The 20987-nt window shown below is 32.3% G+C and overlaps 3 protein-coding genes across 3 annotated transcripts; 2 read left to right on the top strand and 1 right to left on the bottom strand.

Moving 5' to 3' along the window:
- Window positions 1-5440: 5440 nt before the first annotated feature.
- LOC124934937 (DELLA protein GAI1-like) lies at window positions 5441-7006 on the top strand. The gene has a single exon (XM_047475425.1). It carries the CDS (start codon window positions 5441-5443, stop codon window positions 7004-7006), a length of 1566 nt encoding a protein of 521 aa, XP_047331381.1.
- A 1624-nt stretch (window positions 7007-8630) lies between these two features.
- On the bottom strand, window positions 8631-9192 carry LOC124936333 (60S ribosomal protein L29-1). Its single transcript, XM_047476826.1, has 2 exons — window positions 9006-9192; window positions 8631-8884 (listed from the first exon to the last, which is right to left on the bottom strand). The coding sequence occupies exons 1-2, from the start codon at window positions 9105-9107 to the stop codon at window positions 8801-8803; spliced, it is 186 nt and encodes a 61-aa protein (XP_047332782.1). The 5' UTR covers window positions 9108-9192; the 3' UTR covers window positions 8631-8800.
- A 4388-nt stretch (window positions 9193-13580) lies between these two features.
- Window positions 13581-15838, top strand: LOC124937023 (pentatricopeptide repeat-containing protein At2g13600-like). The gene has a single exon (XM_047477538.1). The coding sequence runs from the start codon at window positions 14005-14007 to the stop codon at window positions 15760-15762; it is 1758 nt and encodes a 585-aa protein (XP_047333494.1). The 5' UTR covers window positions 13581-14004; the 3' UTR covers window positions 15763-15838.
- The last annotated feature ends 5149 nt before the right edge of the window (window positions 15839-20987 follow it).

The raw sequence follows: 20987 nt of genomic DNA, 5'->3' as shown, positions 1-20987 counted from the left end.
ATTTTGAGCATCTTCTTAAAATATTGCTAGAAGAAATATTATAATCAAAATTCCTAATTTTACAAGTCTATTAATCTGAAGATATCATCTCTTCAAAATTCTTGAGTATTTTTTTTTAAAGTTGAGTTTGGATCCGAAAACAAGCATAATTGTTATGTGCATTTTGTAAAATAACACCATTATACTCAAAATTTATGCTTATGAAAGATTATGGTATTTTTGATATTTCAGTTAGATCATGAGCATATTTATTTTAATTTTAAATTGTAAATTTATGATGTCTACGTTTATGATAATTTTTTCTGTCTTTTCGTCTCTCTAGATTTATTATAATAATAATAAAATAATAACTTAATATATTCCAGTCACGTTTTCTCAGTCAATATTTATCACATTTATCATTAATATCTAAATATTTATGTTTTGAGTTTAATATATGGTAAATAAAAAAATAAATGCACATATATATACTTCACACACACACACAAATTACAAAAATTATTGATGGTTTTTTATCCAAACTTAAATCCAATTCAAATCCATATCTCACATTCTCACTATTTCTTTATTTGGATGGAACGCAATTAACTAAGGGTGTGTTTGATGAGGGGGAATTGGAATTGGAATTGACATTAAAATTCCAATTCCAATTTAATGAGAATTGACATTGAATTACAATTCAATTCTTATGTTTGGAAAAATGATAGAATTATAATTCAATTTCAATTCCTATATTTGGGAAAATGATAAAATTGTAATTAAATTCTAATTCCAATGTTTGTAAAATAAAATATCGGTTCAAAATGTTAACTTTTAAAATATGTTTTCACATTTGGGCACGTTTAATAGTTTTTGACATTTTTTTACATTTTTCACACGTTTTTTTACGTTTTTTACACGTTTTAACACGTTTTTCACATTTTCACACGTTTTTCACGTTTTTCATACGTTTTAACACGTTTTCACACGTTTTTCGTGTTTCACGTTTTTCACATGTTTTTCACGTTTTTCACGTTTTTCATGTTTTCACGTTTTTCACACGTTTTAACACGTTTTTCACATTTTTCACACGTTTTAACACGTTTTCACACGTTTTCACGTTTTTTACACATTTTAACAGGTTTTCACGTTTTTCACACATTTTAACACGTTTTCACACGTTTTTCACACATTTTTCACGTTTTTCACACGTTTTCACGTTTTTCACACGTTTTAACACGTTTTTCACGTTTTTCACGTTTTCACGTTTTTCACACGTTTTAACACGTTTTTCACGTTTTCACGTTTTTTACACGTTTTAACACGTTTTCACATTTTTCACACGTTTTAACAAGTTTTTCACGTTTTTCATACATCTTTCATGTCTTTTTACACGTTTTTCACATGTTTTAACACGTTTTTTACACGTTTTGACACGTTTTTTACACGTTTTAACACGTTTTTCACGTTTTCACACGTTTTCACGTTTTTTCACACGTTTTTCACATTTTTGGCACATTTAACATGTTTTTGACATTTTAATATGTTTAAAACGTGTTAAACCTATCAAAAACGTAAAAACGTGTTAAATGTATCAAAAATGTGTTAAATGTGTCAAATAAGTGAAAAACTTGTTAAACGTGCCAAAACGTGAAAAACGTGTTAAACGTGTTAAAACGTGTTAAACGTGTTAAATGTGTTAAAAATGTTTCAAACGTGTCAAAAACGTAAAAAAACATGTGAAACGTGTCAACAACGTGTTAAACGTGTTAAAAATGTTTTAAACGTGTTAAAAATATGAAAACGTGTCAAAACGTGTTAAACGTTCCAAACATGTGAAAAACTTGTCAAACATGCCAAAACGTGAAAAACGTGTTAAACGTGTCAAAAATGTGGTAAATATGTCAAAAACGTAAAAAAAAGTGTTAAATGTGTTAAAAATGTGAAAACATGTTAAACGTGTCAAAAACGTAAAAAAAAGTGTTAAATGTGTCAAAAACGTGAAAACGTGAAAACGTGTCAAAAACGTGTTAAATATGTGAAAAACTTATTAAACGTGTGAAAACGTGGTAAACGTGTGAAAAACGTAAAAAATGTGTTAAATGTGTCAAAAACGTGAAAACGTGTTAAACGTGTCAAAAACGTATTAAATATGTGAAAAACTAGTTAAACGTGCCAAAACGTGAAAAACGTGTAAAACGTGTCAAAAATGTGGTAAACGTGTCAAAAACGTAAAAAAACGTGTTAAATGTGTCAAAAACGTGAAAACGCATTAAACATGTCAAAAACGTAAAAAAAACGTGTTAAATGTGTCAAAAATGTGAAAATTGTTAAATATGTGAAAAACTTGTTAAACGTGCCAAAACATGCAAAATGTGCCGTAATATAAAAAACGTGTTAAACGCGTTAAACGTGTTAAAAACGTGAAAATCATGTTAAACGTGTCAAGAACGTGTTAAAGGTGTCAAAGACGTGAAAAACGTGTTAAATGTGTCAAAAACGTGTTAAACATGTCAAGGACGTGAAAAACGTGTTAAATGTGTCAAAACGTGTTAAACGTGTCAAAAACGTGTTAAATTTGCCAAAAACGTGTTAAACGTGTTTAAAACGTGAAAATTATGTTAAACGTGTCAAAAACGTGTTAGACGTGTCAAGGACGTGAAAAACGTGTTAAATGTGTCAACAACGTGTTAAACGTGCCAAAAACGTGTTAAACGTGCCAAAAACATGTTAAACGTGCCAAAATATGAAAATATGTTAAACGTGTTAAAAACGTGTAAAACGTGTTTAATGTGTGAAAAACGTGTTAAACATGTCAAAAACATGAAAAACGTGTTAATTTGGAATTACAATTCCGACCTAAAAATATAGGAATTGAGAACTATCAAATTACACTATATTGAATTCCATTGGAATTCTAATTCCAATTCCAATTCTTAATATTAAAATGTCTAACACCCTAATAGTTTTTTTTTGCTAATGATCCGATCAAAAGGATTTTCATTGTTAGTGAAGAGGGAATGGGAATCGTCCTCTCTTAATCTTGTCGTTTAAAAGATTCAGTCTATAATGTGGAGTTCTTTAAATTCATGAGTAATGCATCTTTCTATTAATGATTTTTGTGAGGCTAAAATTGGGTATTAGACCGATATCAACGATTTTGATTGTGTATTTCGGTGTACAAACTAACCAAATCGTTTACCATAAATTTTTTGTTTTCTATTTCTTGTTTATGTTAAATTAACTTTTAATATTATGACATTCGTTAAAAGTAAAATAAATTTAAAAGAAATCACTTGGATGAATTTATTTTTGGAGGTTAATATAAGCATGAAAATTAGGAAAATTCACACTGCATTACAAAATAGTAAGTTACATGATCATTAAAACACATATGGGCTCGGCCCGGAGGGGTAGGCAGTCTAGGCCACAGCCTAGACCAAAAAGGGGCCCATTTTTTTATATATGTTAGGTATTAGTAAGGATTTTTAGTTTCTTATTCTTTAATTTTTTTTATTATGTTAGATTTTTTGGCCCATGGCTCTATAGCCCAAATAGAGAAACAAACTAACACTATCAGAACAAAAAATTGAAAACCCTATTGTCTGTCTCACTGTATGTCTCTCTTAGTCTCTGTATCCTACATCGACAACGAAACCGACAACGAAACCGACAACGAAACTCACAACAAACCGACAACGAAACCGACAACAAAATAATTTCGACGGTGGCTCTGTTTCGCTGAGTTGAGCCTTGAGGTAACCATTAAAAGTGAAAATTCAACATCAGGGTTTGATTGTTATTTATTTTTATGCTTTGTTTTGAGATTGTGTATTTGTGTGGTTAAGCTGTAAAGATCTTTGAAAATAGTTTACTTGTTTGATGGCGCCGAAAAAATATTTATCTGGATATGAAAAACGAAAAAGGAAAGAATTAGAAAAACAATTTGTTAAATCTCAAAGTGGTGCGCTTGACAAATTTGTTAAAAGAACAAAAATTTCTGAAAATTTAGACTCCACTAAAGCGATAAATGCTGAAGAAGTCACTTTCGTTGACAATTTATGTTGCATCTTTGTAGATATTGGAAGGTTATTGAAGATCAACGGTGAAACACAAGTGAAATTTATGCGTAGGGCCCCAATTTCGTGCTTTCGCCTAAGGCCTAAAAAATCTCAGGAACGGCACTTGACACTATGATAGCTGAAAGCTTGTCAAAAACATGAACATACACTAATACACTTCACAATCCTCACACAATAATACTTTTTTTTTATAATTACATAATCATATCATTAATTCACCATTTTTTTACCCCCATCAACAATCACGAGAGAGCGACCCCGAATTTTGGGTTGCCCAGTAGGTGAAAGTTTTGTTTCTGATCAATGCGTTAAATCTTTGTATGTTTTAAAAACTAGTAAATTTAAATAAATATCTTGTTTTTTTTAATTCAATGGCGATCCCTAACCCGTGGACTTACCTTAGGACATGCTCTATCATGACTAGTCTCATGACTTCCCCACTTTAGTTTAAGGCACCTTACTAGAAATTGAAATGTAAAGACAGAATTCTTACTATTAATCCATATTTGTTTGGTGGGGAATATTTCTCATTATTACAAATTTACAGCAGTTAAAAACAGATTTGTTGTGTATATCATATAGGAGTTTATAAAATCTATCTAATCTCATTTGAAGATATAAAACTGAGATTGTTTTCTTATGCCTTGTCTTCACCTTATTTTTTTTATCTGCATACTTCATTCATGACAATTGTTTATTTTTGTCTGTTCCTCATGTTTTGTTTCTTGTATCTGTTTGTTACTTAATCTACCATTTCTACTCTTTTTTCTTCTATTTGTAAATGAAAAGCATGAAGACTAACTATATAATATTACATAAAACTATTCAATTCCAATTTTTTATATTTATTTTCTCTTGATCCTTCCCCGAGTTTGTATTTAAGTTGGAATCAATCAAACACCGTAAATAGAAACATAACAGGGTAACTCAAATGACATGAGTCTTGCATAAGGGATTACGGGTCACATATTTGATTTTCACTATAAACGCATTTTAAGTTGAAATCAAACTAAGAAACTCTTTTATTTTTTATTCTGAATTGGTTTAATTTAATTTATATCTTATTATTATTCAGATTAGCTGAAAATGACAACCATATTCATCCCTTTGTCCATGTCATTGCAATAATCGACATATGAGAATATAAAAACTTATCCCACAATATGACAAGAACATAGGATTGATTGAAGGCTTCCAATGTCTCATTCTTCCCAAGCAAATGCAGGCCCTTGTTAAGATAGAAAATCAATTACCTTAAAAAAAAATAGTTTCTTTTGTCACGCTGTCTGTTTGTCGGTCTGTTCTTCATATTAGATTGTGTTTTCCCACAATATTATTGCTCATAACTTCTTCTTCTTCATATTCATAAAGTTGAGGAAATGGATGAGAATTTCACTTTTGGGCAACCAACAATGTTTGATCCCATGGATCATTATAAGTTTTCTGCAGATAGCATGCAATTAGCAGAGAAGGGTGGAATAGTAAATGATCAACAAGAACTCTCCTCCTTCGATTTGGGAATTCTCGACGATGATTATTTTCTTAATAAGGTCTCTCCGCCTTCATTTGGAATTCTAAATAACTATGGCGGTGGTGGATTTCGAAGGATAAAAAAGATTCCAACATCTAATCATGAAAAGAATACTCTTCTATGCAGCAAAGGAAAATCAAAATCAACTGAAGAGATCATAAGATTGGCGGGGGAGAGATTTCTTCATTCGTCCTCGTCTCAAATAATCGAAGATCTTAGCTTGTTAAGTCATCATCCATATGGAAGTTCATTCTTTGAACTCTCTTCCGATGAGATTAAAGATGTTGAACTAATTCATAACCTTCTAGCTTCGGCAGAGAAAGTTGGTCAACAACAATTCGACCGTGCGAGGAAACTACTCGATCAGTTCGATCATTTGTGTTCGGGTGAAGCAAATCCAGTTCAAAGAATAGCCCATTACTTCTCCAAAGCTCTTCTTCACAAGATTGATTGTGAAACAGGGAGAATTGGATCAAAAAAGTCGATTCTTCTCAATTTGGATGAAGTTTCAATGAGTACCAAACCGGCTGTTATAGCGTTTCATCAAGACGTTCCATTCTCGCAAGTTCTCCAATTTGCGGGAATGCAAGCCATCATAGAAAACATGTCTAATGCCAAAAGGGTTCATGTAATTGAGCTCGGGATAAGGAGTGGCGTGCAATTAACCGTTTTGATGCAAGCCTTCGCAGCCAGAGTCGAGCCCCGGGTCGAGCTTCTCAAGATAACTGCTGTCAGCACCAAACCGAAGTCAGAGATTGAAGGTGTAGGTAAGTGGCTTACTGGCTTCGCTGAATCGTTCAGTTTACCATTTCGTTTCAATGTTGTCACGGTTTCTGACATGTTTGATCTCACCGAGGATCTATTTGAGGTTGACGACGAGGAATCAGTGGCGGTTCATTCGCCCTTTTTCCTATGGTCGATGATAGGGAGGCCAGACCGTCTTCAGAACCTGATGAAAGTGGTGTCGAGTTTGAACCCTTGTGTAATGTTGGTTAATGAGGTGGAGGGAAATCTTAACTCCCCTGTTTTTGTCAACCGTTTTGTGGAAAGTTTGTTCTATTATGGTGCACTTTTCGATAGTCTAGGAGATTGTATGAGCCAGAACGGTGAGAATAGATTGGTGATGGAATCAGAGTACTTTGGGAAGGCGATATGGAATATTGTGGTGGCGGAAGGAGATGAACGAGTGATTAGACATGTGAATTTGAATGTTTGGAGGGCGTTTTTTAGTCGGTTTGGAATGGAGGAGATGGAGCTTAGTATGGCGTCTCTTTATCAAGCGAATTTGGTGGTAAAGAAATTTGATTGTGGGAGTTCTTGCACGCTTGATTTAGATGGGAAGTGCTTGATCGCGGGTTGGAAAGGAACACCGATGCATTCGCTTTCGGTATGGAAGTTCGGATTAGATAACTAAGAGGTGATTTTCATGGTTTGTTCTTGGTGTTTTCATTGTGTAAAGTTTTCAGTTCTAAATGAATTAGATTGGTGTGCCAACAATATCCTTTGATTTGCATAGGACATGTTTTCATATGTCATGTCTATTTGTCACATTTCATTGCATTAAAGACAAATTAGAGGAAAATACTTATTTTCTAATTGAATTTATATTCAATTAAAAGAGGTGAATAGAAAAATGCCACTGATTATTTGGAAATTTAAGAATATGCTATTACTCACATTGCAATATTAAATACGTATACAAATAGTTTTTCTTATTTTCACAAAATTAATTAAAGGATATGAAGTTATCTTTAATAGGTGTATATTAGAACTGAATTAATTCTAGTAATGGTCAAACAATCAAATAGGATGATGATCAAAATTTGAAAGAATAATCATAATTTGTTATTTTTATAGCAAAACAAATTTAATCTATAATTGTATTATTTAACTATAGTTTTTAATAAATCATCCTACTAATCAAATGGAAACAAATTCCCAAACTCACTTAAATAATATAGTGGTAAATTTCAATATAAAAATCGATCTAACACTTAACCACTGTACTAGGGTTATGATAAATAAATGTTTATAGGATTTGTATGTGCCCTAATCAAAAGATATCAGAATGAATACATATTCGATAATTGATTGTATATCCAACTATATAGATTAAATAATTCAAATTAACAAGCCTCAATTTATTTTTAAAATTAATTTTAAATCAATTAAAACAAGAAAAATTATATTAACATAATAACAATTTAAAAGAAAAATTATAACCAATACAGATTGAATCAATAAATCATATTGAATGCTAACCCACAATATGATAATATTGATTTGATAAATCATAACCTTGTTAGAATCTGGGTAAAATAAAAAAACAGATGCACACATTTCCAAATGCAATCTACATTTGGATTTGTTTTCAATTTTCAGACCCAAAATTTTTTAAATGAATGTGTACAGTCTTCATGGGAATCTAGGTCTCTATTATGTCTCAACTTCATCTAAACATAATAAGAACAGAAGATCATGTAATAATCCATCATCACCATGATCTGGTCTATTATTAAAATACAGAAACAGGGTAAAAAGATTTGACCATAGGAAAGGCTAACAGACGGGCAAAACCCATCTAATGGCTATAATCTTGATGCATTTTCTAGAAGAAATCAAAAGGGTTTATGTTTAAGGGTATAAGAAACAGATTCAAACACTAACAGACTAGATTTCTTCAAGAGATAAACAGCAGCTCTATCATTCACAGAAATCAAACTTAAACTGTTTCAAATCCCATGTAATGGCTATAATCTTGATGCAATTGCTAGAGAAATCAAAAGGGTTCATGTTTAAGTGTGTATAAGAAACAGATTCAAACACAAACAGACTAGATTTCTTCATGAGATTAACAGCAGCTCTATCATTGACATAAAGAAAACTTAAACTGTGTTAAGATCCTATCAGGTCGAGATATGTTATAAACAAAGAGGAAGGTTTGAATTGTTGGGTGAGCACAAAACAAGAATGCTAGGAATCAACACATCAGAATGTGAAATAGCAGAATCAAATTGCAAATACAGAAACAATTAGACCACAAAAACCTGATTCAAATTGCAAATTTATCAAGAAACAAAACTATTAAAATTAAAATCCAATAACAAGTATCCAAATTTCATAGAAAATAATCTCAAAAACAGAAACATGCTAACGTTCAACAAAAGATGATAACTGATTCAGCTCATGCTTGAATAGTAAATGTAATTTACTCTTCCGCCGAGGCAACTTCTCCGCTCTTAACATTATGCTTCCTAGCGTACCTCTGGTTTCTCAGGAACTTAGGATCCATCTGTAGACAGATTTCATAAACAGAACAAAGAAAAGTACAGATCTCGTTAAGATCGATCCATCTATCTAATTCTAGGTCAGAGATTATTCATAAAAGAAGATCGATCGATCGTATAACTTACCCCTTTGGTTGAAGCATTGCGATGGCTCTTTGGCTTCTTGATACCGTTCCTGTGAGCCTTGCGTGACTGGTTGTGAGCGGTGTGATTCTTCGACTTGGCCATTTCTGCTGCGCCTGATACTAGTGAGAGGAATGAATGAAGGAAGGAAGATGATGTATATGAAACCCTAATCGTTTTAGGGTTTGGAATGCTTTATATACATGAGGATTTTACCCTTTGTTGTTTATTTCTAAATGGGCCTTGAATGGGTTTGGGCTGCAATTGATACGGAAAGCTCATTATTTGTATATTTCATCTTGAAACTTGAGAGAAACTAGGGTGTTGGAGACCCGGATCCAACCCGAATTTGCACTACTATTTTTATTCATTAAAATGTTTTAATATATTTTCAACATATTTTTATTTGTTAAACATAATTTGCATCAATTTAACAAAAAAAAAATCATTTTAAACCATTTAATAATACATAAATATATATATATATATTATATTAATTAAAATAAAACAAACACTTTAAAACTATACAAATATTAATAATTAAAAACTAATTCCAGTCATATCTTTCTTTTACCTTCTCCTCTCCTCTCCTCTCCTCTCCTCTCCTCTCTCTCCACTCCTCTCCTCTCCAATTTTTTTTTTTTTTTTTTTTATTTTATGTTACCACACTCGTTATGAAAAAAAAATATAAATATATATATATAGACAATTTTATTAAATAAAATAGTTATATAGATGAAACCGAACTAAATTGAAATCGAGTAAACAAATTATATACATGAAGAATTTTCGGGGGACTCGATCCAGATTCGAACCGGACCTGATTTTTTTCCCATAAAAAATGGGTATTTAAATTACACGAAATATCAGTTTAAAACCGATGAGTACTAGACTCAAATCGGACCTAATTGTTTAAAACAATTTATTTTTGTACGTATTTACCAAATTTAACCATTTAATATATTTTTAATTTTTACATTTGTTTTAAACGTAATTTGGATTAAGTTGGATAAAGTTTTAATATTTTAAAATATTTTAAATTATTTGATTATAAATTTAAAAAAATCATGGGTTTTAAGCTTTAAAAAAATATAATTATAAATATTATATTAAATAAAATAAAACAAACAGTCTTATATTATATAATATACAAATAAATAATATTTAAAAAAAATAAATATATTAAAAAAATCCTCATTTTCTCTAACTTATCGTCCTCTCTTATTCTCTCTTATTTTCTGTTTTTTTATAACTTATAATCTTATACTTCTTCCTCGACTCTTCTTTTCGTTTTTTTTTCGTTTTTTTTTCTGCCATTTTACTTAAAGTGTAGTTATATCTTGTAGGAAGAGAAATGATTAGGAGAGACAATTTGAAAGAAGGAATGATGTGGCGCATTCTGATTCGCTGAAAAAATAACAAATTTTCTTTATCTTCTTTATCTTCTCACCCTTTATTCTTTTTCCAATCAGATGTGGTGATTGGTGACACGTCATTCCCTCCCCTATTTTCTCTCCCCTATTTTCTCTCCCAAATTCTCTCTCAAATTCCCTCCCCCTATCACTCCTTAATATAAAAAGTTCTTCTGCTCAGCAAGGATGGATGTAGTGACCGGTATACTTTCGTTCTGAAATATATAGTTGTTTGTTTCCTGATAGCATTGTTGTTAATGAGTGATTTTGTCCAAGTTCTTTTTTTTTTGACAATCATAAGCGATCGCGTCACACGATAGTATCAAAGTATGTTTCATGAAACCATAATGTGATTGCGTCACAAGAGTATTGCTTCTTGGAGAATGTAATGTTTTTTGGAACCATGACGCGATCGCGTCACGTAAAGCGTGGAAGGCGAAGAAGAACCATACTCTTGTGACGCGATAGTATTATTTATCCATTCACTGTTTTCAATTGCAGTTTAAGTATTTGTTTTGTATAATGGAGAGTGGAAAATTGTTAATGGTGTTAGGTCTTTTGTTGCAAATTCATGCAAAACTTTGTATTTATCCCCAAAATACTACATTACATTTGCCGAATTAGTTGATATTTATTAACGTGCACAAATCTACATATGATTTAGTGTTTCAAGTCATGTATAATATACTGGGTATGCAAATTCTCCCTTTGTTGTTACCGATCAAGATAAGGATGTGGACACTTATTTATCACGATTGATTTCGGGTCGCACTGTGTCACCACTGTTCTCTGTAGTAGAGAAGTCACCACTTACTCAAGAAAATATACTACTACTTACATACAAAATTCAATAAAGTATACTACCACTACTTACTAACCCAACTTAAAAAAAGTATATCAGGAGTGGTTTCTGATATGTTTCAATAGGATGTATTTGAAAGTCAAAATGAAACAGGAGAAAAAAAACTCAGCTTTGCTTCATAATGAACGGGTTATTAACTGATTTACTACTACTAGCGTCGCACCAACATTTACACCTACGCCTCAGTGATCATCAATACCTACGACTGAGCAATCATCAATACTTACGACAATCCGATCATCAATACCTACGACAGACCGATCATCAATACCGATGATAGACCGATCACTTGGGATGACATTAAGTAGTTAAATCATATTGGAAGTCGGTGTGTTGTTTGAGAATAAAAAAGAACTTCAACTAAGATTATATAAATATGCGATGACTAATCATTTTGAATTCAAAGTGGAGAAGTCAAGAAAACAACTTTGGTATATGAAATGTGTGGATGAGAAATGCAAGTGGAGATTATGTGTGCTATGAAAGTTAATTCTCGGAGATGTTTGAGATTCGGAAATTCGACCAACATCACGCATGCTCAATTCTGACGAGGCAAGAGAAAAAAATGTAAATACCACCATGGGTTATTGAGAAGTGCATGAAGAGTAATTAAGTACATGGATCATCACTATGACCACATGTCTAAGAAAATAATTGAAGACATGCAGACAAATTATGGGATAAATATGACTTATAATAAGGTTTGGAGGTGCATGAAAAATGTTTTAATGGCGGTGCGAGGACTGTAGAGGATTTCTATGGTAAATTGTCATCATACTTGTAAATGTTTGAGAAAAATAATTCGGGTACAATAACAGACATCCAGACGGATGAGCTCGGCCATTTCAGGTATATGTTCATGTCCCTAGGCATCTCAATTAGGGGTTCAAAACTTGTTGTCATCTTGTATTGTTTGTCGATGTCAGTTTTCTTAAACACAAGGTTGGAGGTCAATTATTTGTGGCGATAACTTTGGATGCGAATGAATAACTATATCATGTTACTTTCGACGTCGTTGATTTAGAGAATAATAACTACTAGACTTGTTTCATGCAAAAACTTAGAAAAACATTTGGATTAGTCGAGAATCTCGTCTTCGTATCCGATAGACACCCAAACATCGCCAATGCCTTCAGGTTTTCTATTCCTCCCCCCATCTGTAACTCCCTCAAACAAATCATCAAAATAATTGTTTGTTTCTTCAAAGTCCACTCCACTATACAAACTCTTCTCCACTTCAAACTCTCTCATCTTAGTCACCACCTTGCCCTGAAGGGCAGTCATTATCTCCGAAACGGAGTTCTTCCTGTTGGATTTATAGAGTACTATCATTAGGCATAAAGTCTCATGAAACTCCTTTCTTGTGGCAAATTTAGGGACAAATTTTTTGATGACCACATAGGTTCACACTTGGAAGCCTAGTGCGAACCCATATACGTTATAAGCAAAAGAATCAGTATTCCATGTTTCACTATTAATCCCTTACGTCTACTTCTTCTTGGCAAGATATACAGACCTATGGTGTTTCCTGTCCTTATTAACACCCTTCATGGTGGCTCTAATGCACATTTCCTCATGGAAACCGGATGAAAAAGCTTCAACGTCCTCCACCATAAGGAGGGGAGGATTTTGATTCTTACAATCCTTCTTGGGTCAAATGCAAAGAGGTACTGTACTGGTAATCTGCCGAAGTTAAGGCATGTCACCATGACATACTCCTTAATGTCAAAGGACAATTCCTCTTCGTTCACCATGAACATCATCTGCTTTGAGTTTGAGCTTTTTTTTTTCTGAGCAGCATTTTTCGGACTATTGTTCATGAGAACAGCACGTTTGGGGCTCTAAATAAATATTTAAATTGGGTATTCAGAGCCCTCTCCATAAGATCGATATTAGCAAACTTGTTAGTGATCTTGGTGAGGCTGAAAGTGACTTTCCAAGACTCGAAACCAATGGAAGCACCTATGGCACCAAAGACTCCATCGCTCACCGGATCTGGGAAGTTTGACGAAATGAGCACAAAAGACTTCATCGCTCATGGTTGTCTTCACCGTTGTTTGTTGTTTTGTCCGTCGTTGTGTTCGTCGTTTAGGGTTTAGAGAGAAGGGTGCGAAAAGAGAACAAAGAAGAAAGGAAAGATATAATAAACATCAAGGGCTGAACATTTCACGGGTCACTTTTTCGCGTTACGAGAATGCATCTCGTAGAATGCATCTCGTAACGCTAGGTTATTTTGATATATACCGAAAAATTCATTTTTGTAAACTTTATCCTGCTGGGTTATTTAAAAAAAATAAGGTCATTATTAGGGTATTTTTGCCATGGAGAGAGCTTTCACAAACATAGTAGACGACGGCCTGAAACGAACTGCCGATCGAAGATCATCGGAGGTTTCTCCCGCGAAGCGGTATCAGTTGAAGATCATTCAATGATTGCGTATACTTTATGAACTAAAATGAACGATTCAATAAGCGGTAAATTAGCAAATTCAAGTTAATCTATATCAAATTGTTGCTGCGCCTAATGTCAGTTTGTAATTGATTATGCAGATTTGTTGATGGCCTTGTCAGAAGAATTGCATTCATTAACATCTCAAGCTTCTGTTTGCAGTTCATCTTCGAATGTTGCATCAACTGCAGTTGTTGAAGCTCCGAATCATATTAGAGGCCAACAGAAAGGGAAATAGCATATCTCTCTTTCTCTTTCGTCTCCTTCAGTGCCTGTCTCGATGCCACATGAACGGTTTATCTCACTTTTGCACCAATGTTCTAAATCCAAGGATTTTCTGCGAGGGATCCATATTCACTCAACTCTAGTGAAGAATGGAATGTTATCCAATCTTCTAATTTCCAATCACCTTATCAATGTCTACGCTAAATGTGGGAAAGTTGATAATGCAAAGAAGGTGTTTGATGAAATGCCTCACAGAAACCTTGTGTCCTGGTCTGCTTTATTATCTGGCTATGTTCAAGCTGGGGAACCTTTGTTAGCAATTGACCTCTTCTCCAGATTGAAAATGCAACCAAATGAATTCGTTTTATCTAGTGTTATAAGTGCTTGTGCTACTCTTGTGTTCTCTCTACAAGGTCAACAAGTTCATGCATTGTCGGTAAAACTTGGTTACTCATCTGTTTCCTTTGTTTCCAATTCTCTAATTACAATGTATATGAAGTCTGGTCAATCCAATGATGCTCTTTTGGTTTTCAGTCAAGCTTCTTGTCTAAACACAGTCTCATATAATGCTGTAATAGCAGGGCTGGTGGAAAACAAACTACCCGACAAGGGATTTGAAGTTTTCAAACAAATGCGAAAGCAAGGTTTCCTTCCTGATTACTTCACTTTCGTTGGACTGTTGGCGAATTGCACTAGTTCCAATTATTCTCAAATAGGTATGGAATTGCATTGCGAGATGATCAAGTTTAAGCTCGATCGTACCACTTTTATAGGTAATACACTAGTTACTATGTACTCTAAGTTTGATATGATTGAAGCAAAGAAGGCCTTTATGATGATTGAAGAGAAGGATATTATTTCATGGAACACACTAATAACTGCATATTCTAGTTTCGATAATCATGCTATGGCTTTGAGTATTTTCGTAAGAATGATAGGTTTTGAGAATTTAGAACCGGATGCTTTCACATACTCGGCTGCTCTTGCAGCCTGTGTTGGCCTTTCTTCTGTTCGTCAAGGAAAGGAGATTCACGCTTATCTTCTTCGAATGGAGATTGCTCAGGATATTGGGGTTGGTAATGCTTTAATAAACATGTATGCAAAATGTGGCTTTGTTGAATATGCATATACTGTTTTCTGTCAAATGGGTTGCAGAGATATTGTGACATGGAACAGTATAATAGCTGGACTCGGTTATCATGGTTTTGTAGGAAAATCGCTTGAATTGTTCGAGAAAATGAAAAGAATCGGTCTTCAACCCGATTCCATTACGTTTCTTGGGGTTTTAGCAGCTTGTAATCACGCTGGTTTTGTTAACGAGGGGAGAGACTACTTCAACTCGATGGTAAAAATGACTGGAATTGCCCCTAGCGTTGAACATATCTCTTGCTTAATAGATTTACTTGCAAGAGCAGGGAAGATAAACGAAGCTGTGGATTATGTTGAAAGATTTTCTTTTGGTGATAATCCTATTGTTTTAGGAAGTTTGCTTTCTGCTTGTCGATTACATGATGATGTTTTGATTGGGGAGCGTTTAGGTGGAAAACTTATGAAAGTTGAACATGGTTCTACGTCGCCTTTTGCGCTATTGTCGAATTTGTATGCTTTAGATGGAATGTGGGATAGTGTTGCGTCGGAAAGAAAGAAGTTGAAGGAAAGTGGATTGAAAAAGGAGGCGGGTTATAGCTCGATTGAAACTATGGGAATTGCTAACAAATTTACGATAAACGATTATTCCCACTCGAGAATGGATGAGATATTGTACATGCTTCGAATTTTGAATTGGGAAGTAGTGGGAACATTTGTCCTGTGAGAATTGTAAATCAACTGTATAAGATTTTGAAAAATTAATGTCTGATTTTTTTTTTCTTATAAGAAGAATTGACTGAGATGAATCACTTAAAACACGTTGTTGTTCTATATTCTTTCAATTTATTTAGTTTAAACACGTTATTATTCTTTATTCTCTCAATTTATTTAGTTTAAACACGTTATTATTCTACATTCTTTCTCAATTTATTTAGATTAAACGCGTTATTGTTTTTAGATTCGACATTTAACAATGGTTTTAACCATAATGAAAGTGAGAGAATCTAGTTTAATATGAGAAATTGAAAATCATTATTAACCCAGACAATGATGGTTTTTTTTTTATTTATCCTTATATTTTTTTTTTAAAATTAATTTGATCAAGTTATTATTTTTGGTAGATTTTTATTTTTTATTTATTATCAAATGAGACTCTAATTTTGAATTATGTTATTTGGGGTTCAATTTTTACAAAATGAATGATTCTTGTCTTTTTAATTAATATTTTTATTTTCTTAATTAATTTACTACATGGACTAATTATCTTTTCTTTTTTTTAATTATTTTTATATATTACAAATTTTGTAAGACATTCAAACCTTATTCGAAAATATTAAATTTGCATATCTAAAAAAAATATTCAATTTAAAATAGAAATAAGACCTGATAAATATACCGTATATAAAGTTCTATTCAAATTTTCTCAAACTCATTTTTTAGATTACACAATTTTTTAGTCAATTAAACCAATTTTGACAAATTAAAATGCATAAATCTAATAAATAAGACTCAACTTTTTTTTTAAAAAAAGTCAAAAACGTATTTAAATATCATAACATTAAAAAAGACATAACAAATTAATTAAAAAAACTAAAATGATAAATTAAAATAAGATAACTAACATTTTGTCAGAAAAACCTCGAATGACTAAAAGTTTAATAATTTCAGTCTCTTAAAATACAATTTAAAATTCGAGAATCATCTATTAAAACGATCCAAATGTAAACCTCAAATAACAATTAGGCCATATTAATTTTGATAAATAATTTAACTACTAAAATTGGCTTTTAATACTAATAAAATGACTGAACTATTATAACCACCAAAAGTTAAAGAGTTTATAAAATCTCTATAAACTGTTTTAATGATTACTTTTAAGTATAAAAATGATAAGTTTGTTTCCCATCCGTAATTGTTATTGGTCAAGCACTTGTTTGACACTTGGCAGTGTTATCTATATATCTATGAATTTGGCCTACAATATGATCGGAACCAATTATTACAATAAATAATTGCTCAAGGATAAGATATTATATTCTTATCAAATTATGGATATTTTCTTTAATCTCTTTGTTTAACTAAAAGACAATGAATATATTTTTTATATTTATATAGCTGGTTAAATAAAATAAATAAATAAAAGTTAAGCAAATGTGTCTCATTCCACTTGGATCCTACTCACTAACAAATAATTGCCACTTTCCAATTATAAATTGTCTTATTTGGAAGGCAAAACATTGTTTCTACATTATAATAGTTTTTAATATATATTATATTTGTATATGTCAAAATTTAAATCAAGTAATAAACACATGGTTATGAATTAATGTACTTAAGGAACAAAAAAAAATACAAAATGGTTATTTATTAAACGAAAAAATAATTATAGTATCGAATCAATGAAAAAAATAAAAACTAAAAAATTAATTATTATAAGTTAATTGAGAAAGTTGATAATATCAAGAAGGAAAAGGTATAATAAACTTGATAAAACTCAAACTTAAATGATAAAAATGAAACAATTAAGAAGTTTGATAGAAAATATACTTTTCCCTAAAAGAATTCATCAATTCCTACCATATGGTCTATAAATGACAATTAAAATTGAAGTTTCAATGTTTTTTCAATTTTAAAGACTTGAATCATTAACCAATTCAACATGAGAATTTAATAGAGGTTGGTAAAGTTTAATTTATAATGTGTCAGTAATCTCTTGAGTTTAAATTTTTTATGTGTGTTTAAATAGACATGAATAACATATGGTTAAGAGCTTATTGTAAAATAAAATAGTATATACTCTTTAAATATTAAAATTAATATGTTAATATATAATGATAAGCAAAACAAATGTCATAATTTTTAATTAATGTGACATTAAGTATAGGACAAATAAATAAAAAGGTCATATGAAATATATATTATTTTATTAATTTTAAATTTTATTTTAACTAAAAACAATTTTTTTTTAAAATTGTCCATGAAAATCAAAGTAGTGTTAAAACAACAACAAAAGTTTCAAATGAAAAAATGCAGATAAATTGAAAAATAAAAACGAAAAATACAAAAATGCAAAATCACCGAGTACAAAATCTTTTAATAGAACAATAAGATCATCCGTCGAATGCACATTAATATTACCGGATCTTACCTCAGACAACATCATGATAATAACGTTGTAAATTGACCTCATCGACCGTCTATAGTTGTCAAAAGTTCTTCGGTTCCGCTCCAGCCAAATAATCTACCAAAAATAACGAGGATAAAATGCCACCGTTTTAGACCAACCAAATTGGCTGCCTCCACCCAAACTTTCCAACAACTACCAATGGATTTATGTATAACCCATTGAACCCCAGTCAAAGTCTAAATCTCCAAATCCCAACCGCAAACTCATAGTGCAAGTGGAGGTGTGAATCCGTCTGCTCCACCTTAAGTAACATTCGACATTGACTCACCGTTATAAAACCATTACGCTTAATCACACTCTAAGAAGAAATCTTAATAGGCAATTAGAGTTCCATTACAAGTACCAACAAAATTTAGACGTGGTGGCTTTATTAAATAACGAATAACAATGATCAACATTAAATATTTTCATATCACACCATCTTATAACATCACGACTAATCAGGTTGACCTCTTCAGGACCCACCAGATCCAACAATCTCGCATGATCAAGGACTTTAGCACCCATAAGACGTCTCTTGTATATGATGCTTCTAGCAAAACTACCGGTGTGCGAAACAAATATTGTCTTGACAATAACATCTCTACAAATGACAATATAAATAAGCACAGGAAATTCAATAGCAAGACACTTGTCCCCACACCAAATGTCATTCCAAAAATAACCAACGATAAATATTGATCACAAAAGTATTTCCACATGTCAGAAATGCCCCTAAATACTACAACTGACTAAACGATTGGACAACTTAGTAAACCAACCAATACTTGCTCTTGATAAGTCTTGCCTAAAGGTTGTTTTGCACCACTTAAAGAGCAAAGCCTTATTAAAAGCAACTAGGTCTCGAATACCCAAATCCCCATTATCCTTTAGTTAATTTAACTTTCTCCTAGCTAACGAGATGAGTAAAGAATAATTTGACGATCCCCACAAAACTTAACATAATTCTCTCCATTTTAACCGCCACACATTTCGGTATCATAAATAAAGACATCATATGTGTAGGCATCAAAGCTAACACCCTTAGAGATCATTGTACTCTTTTAAGTCGGAAGTTTACTCTCCATCTTATTAATAATTTGATCCTAAGAGACTTTAGATTTGACTTTAGCACTTAATGGAAGCCTGAGATATGCAGAAGTGAAGAACTCGACGCCAAAACTGAGAATATTGGTCAATCTATTCATTCTCCAGCCGAAATAGTGTTAAAAATAAAATTTTGGACTTACAAGATTAACGCGAAGCCTGGAGCAAGCTCCAAATAGCCAAATGATATCTCGCAAATATTTGATGTTTCTATCCGTGGCTTGAATCATACAAAGCATGTCATCCGCAAAAAGTAAATGAGATATAGAAAAAAGGAACATTCTTGATCCACTATCCACTCCGCGGATAAGACCCACGTTTTCCTCAAAAATCATCATTCTAGTAAGAGCTTCCATGACAATGTTGAACAAAAAAGATAACGAATGATCTCTCAAAGAAGCCTTAGAGAACTTCCATTAATATTAATAGAAAAATTGTTTTTGTAATACAAAATCCTATCAATTCGATCCACTTCTCTCCCATGCACATTCTTCCCATAATATCAAACATAAATTTACAGTTAACGTGAACATAATCTTTCAGCCCTACCATTTTGTTGTGAGGTGTAAGGACATTAGCGTTGAATAACAGTACCCTGGGCAGAAAGAAAATTGAGAAATGTAGAATCATTGTATTCTAGAGCATTGTCGGTACGAAGTGTTTTAATAGGGCATGAGAATTTTGTTTGAATCATTTTCGTAAAAATTGAATAAGTAGATGCAAGTTCAGAATGATTTTTCAAAAAATAAATCCAAGTAAAACGTGAATAATCATCAACAAATATCACAAAATATCGACAACCATTAAATATACCAATAGGGGAGGGCCCCCAAATATCTGAGTGAACTAGCGAAAAAGATTTATCAGCAATAGAATGATTATTCAAAAAAGGAAGTGATGGTTGTTTGTCAAGCTTACAATGCACACAATTAAATGACTCAAATTTAATAGGACTCAAAAACCTTTAGCAACAAGAGACCGAAGTTTATTTAATGAAGCATGTCCAAGTTTAAGATGACACTGATAAATAATGGAAGGAGAAACAGTAGCATAAATTGAAGGAAAAGGTTGAAGGGAAGAAATCTCAAACAGACGACCCATCTTGCATCTCGTCCCAAGAATCCGACCTGTCTGTGAATCCTGAACCTGTACACCAGAAGATGTAAAAGTAATAGTAAGTCTCTGTTCAACCAACTGACCAACAGAAACAAGATTTAATGTTAAACGGGGAATGTAGTAGATATCTTGGAGAGATGGTGAAGTGACATGACTAGTATGTGTGATGTGCATAGTTGCATCATTTGCTGTGTGAATGGGAGGTGAGGTGGTGAGAGGTTTTAGAGAATGCAACAGATTAATGTTAGATGTTATATGGTTACAACAAGCAGAGTCTATGAACCATGGTTGATTACCTGATGTGGTGGCTAATGAAGGATTGACAAATAAAACTTGAGTGAGCAATTTATGAATATCCATAAGAGTGGGAGTAGTGGACTGAGGCGACTGCACATCATTTGTGGTGGCAGCTATGGAGGAGGAAGAGCCAGCTAAAGAAGATGAATGACCTAGTTTTGGGCATTTCTGAAGGACATGACCCTTTTGATGACAATAACGACACTCAATGTTGGAGAAATGAGTGTATACATGATTAGCATTCGGACAACGACAACATCTAG

This window comes from Impatiens glandulifera, chromosome 4 (genome assembly GCF_907164915.1).
Source record: "Impatiens glandulifera chromosome 4, dImpGla2.1, whole genome shotgun sequence".
NCBI lineage: Eukaryota > Viridiplantae > Streptophyta > Magnoliopsida > Ericales > Balsaminaceae > Impatiens > Impatiens glandulifera.
The sequence above is the reverse complement of the archived record's forward strand: the minus strand, read 5'-3'. Positions and strand labels throughout refer to the sequence as shown.

What these genes read in the sequence shown, in the direction of transcription:
- LOC124934937 (XM_047475425.1), top strand. Translation starts at nt 5,441, where the DNA reads ATGGATGAGAATTTCACTTTTGGGCAACCAACAATGTTTGATCCCATG.
- LOC124937023 (XM_047477538.1), top strand. Translation starts at nt 14,005, where the DNA reads ATGCCACATGAACGGTTTATCTCACTTTTGCACCAATGTTCTAAATCC.
- LOC124936333 (XM_047476826.1), bottom strand. Translation starts at nt 9,107, where the DNA reads ATGGCCAAGTCGAAGAATCACACCGCTCACAACCAGTCACGCAAGGCT. An exon ending in GCAATGCTTCAACCAAAGGG is followed by an intron (nt 8,885 to 9,005) that starts GTAAGTTATACG and finishes ATCTGTCTACAG; the next exon opens with ATGGATCCTAAGTTCCTGAG.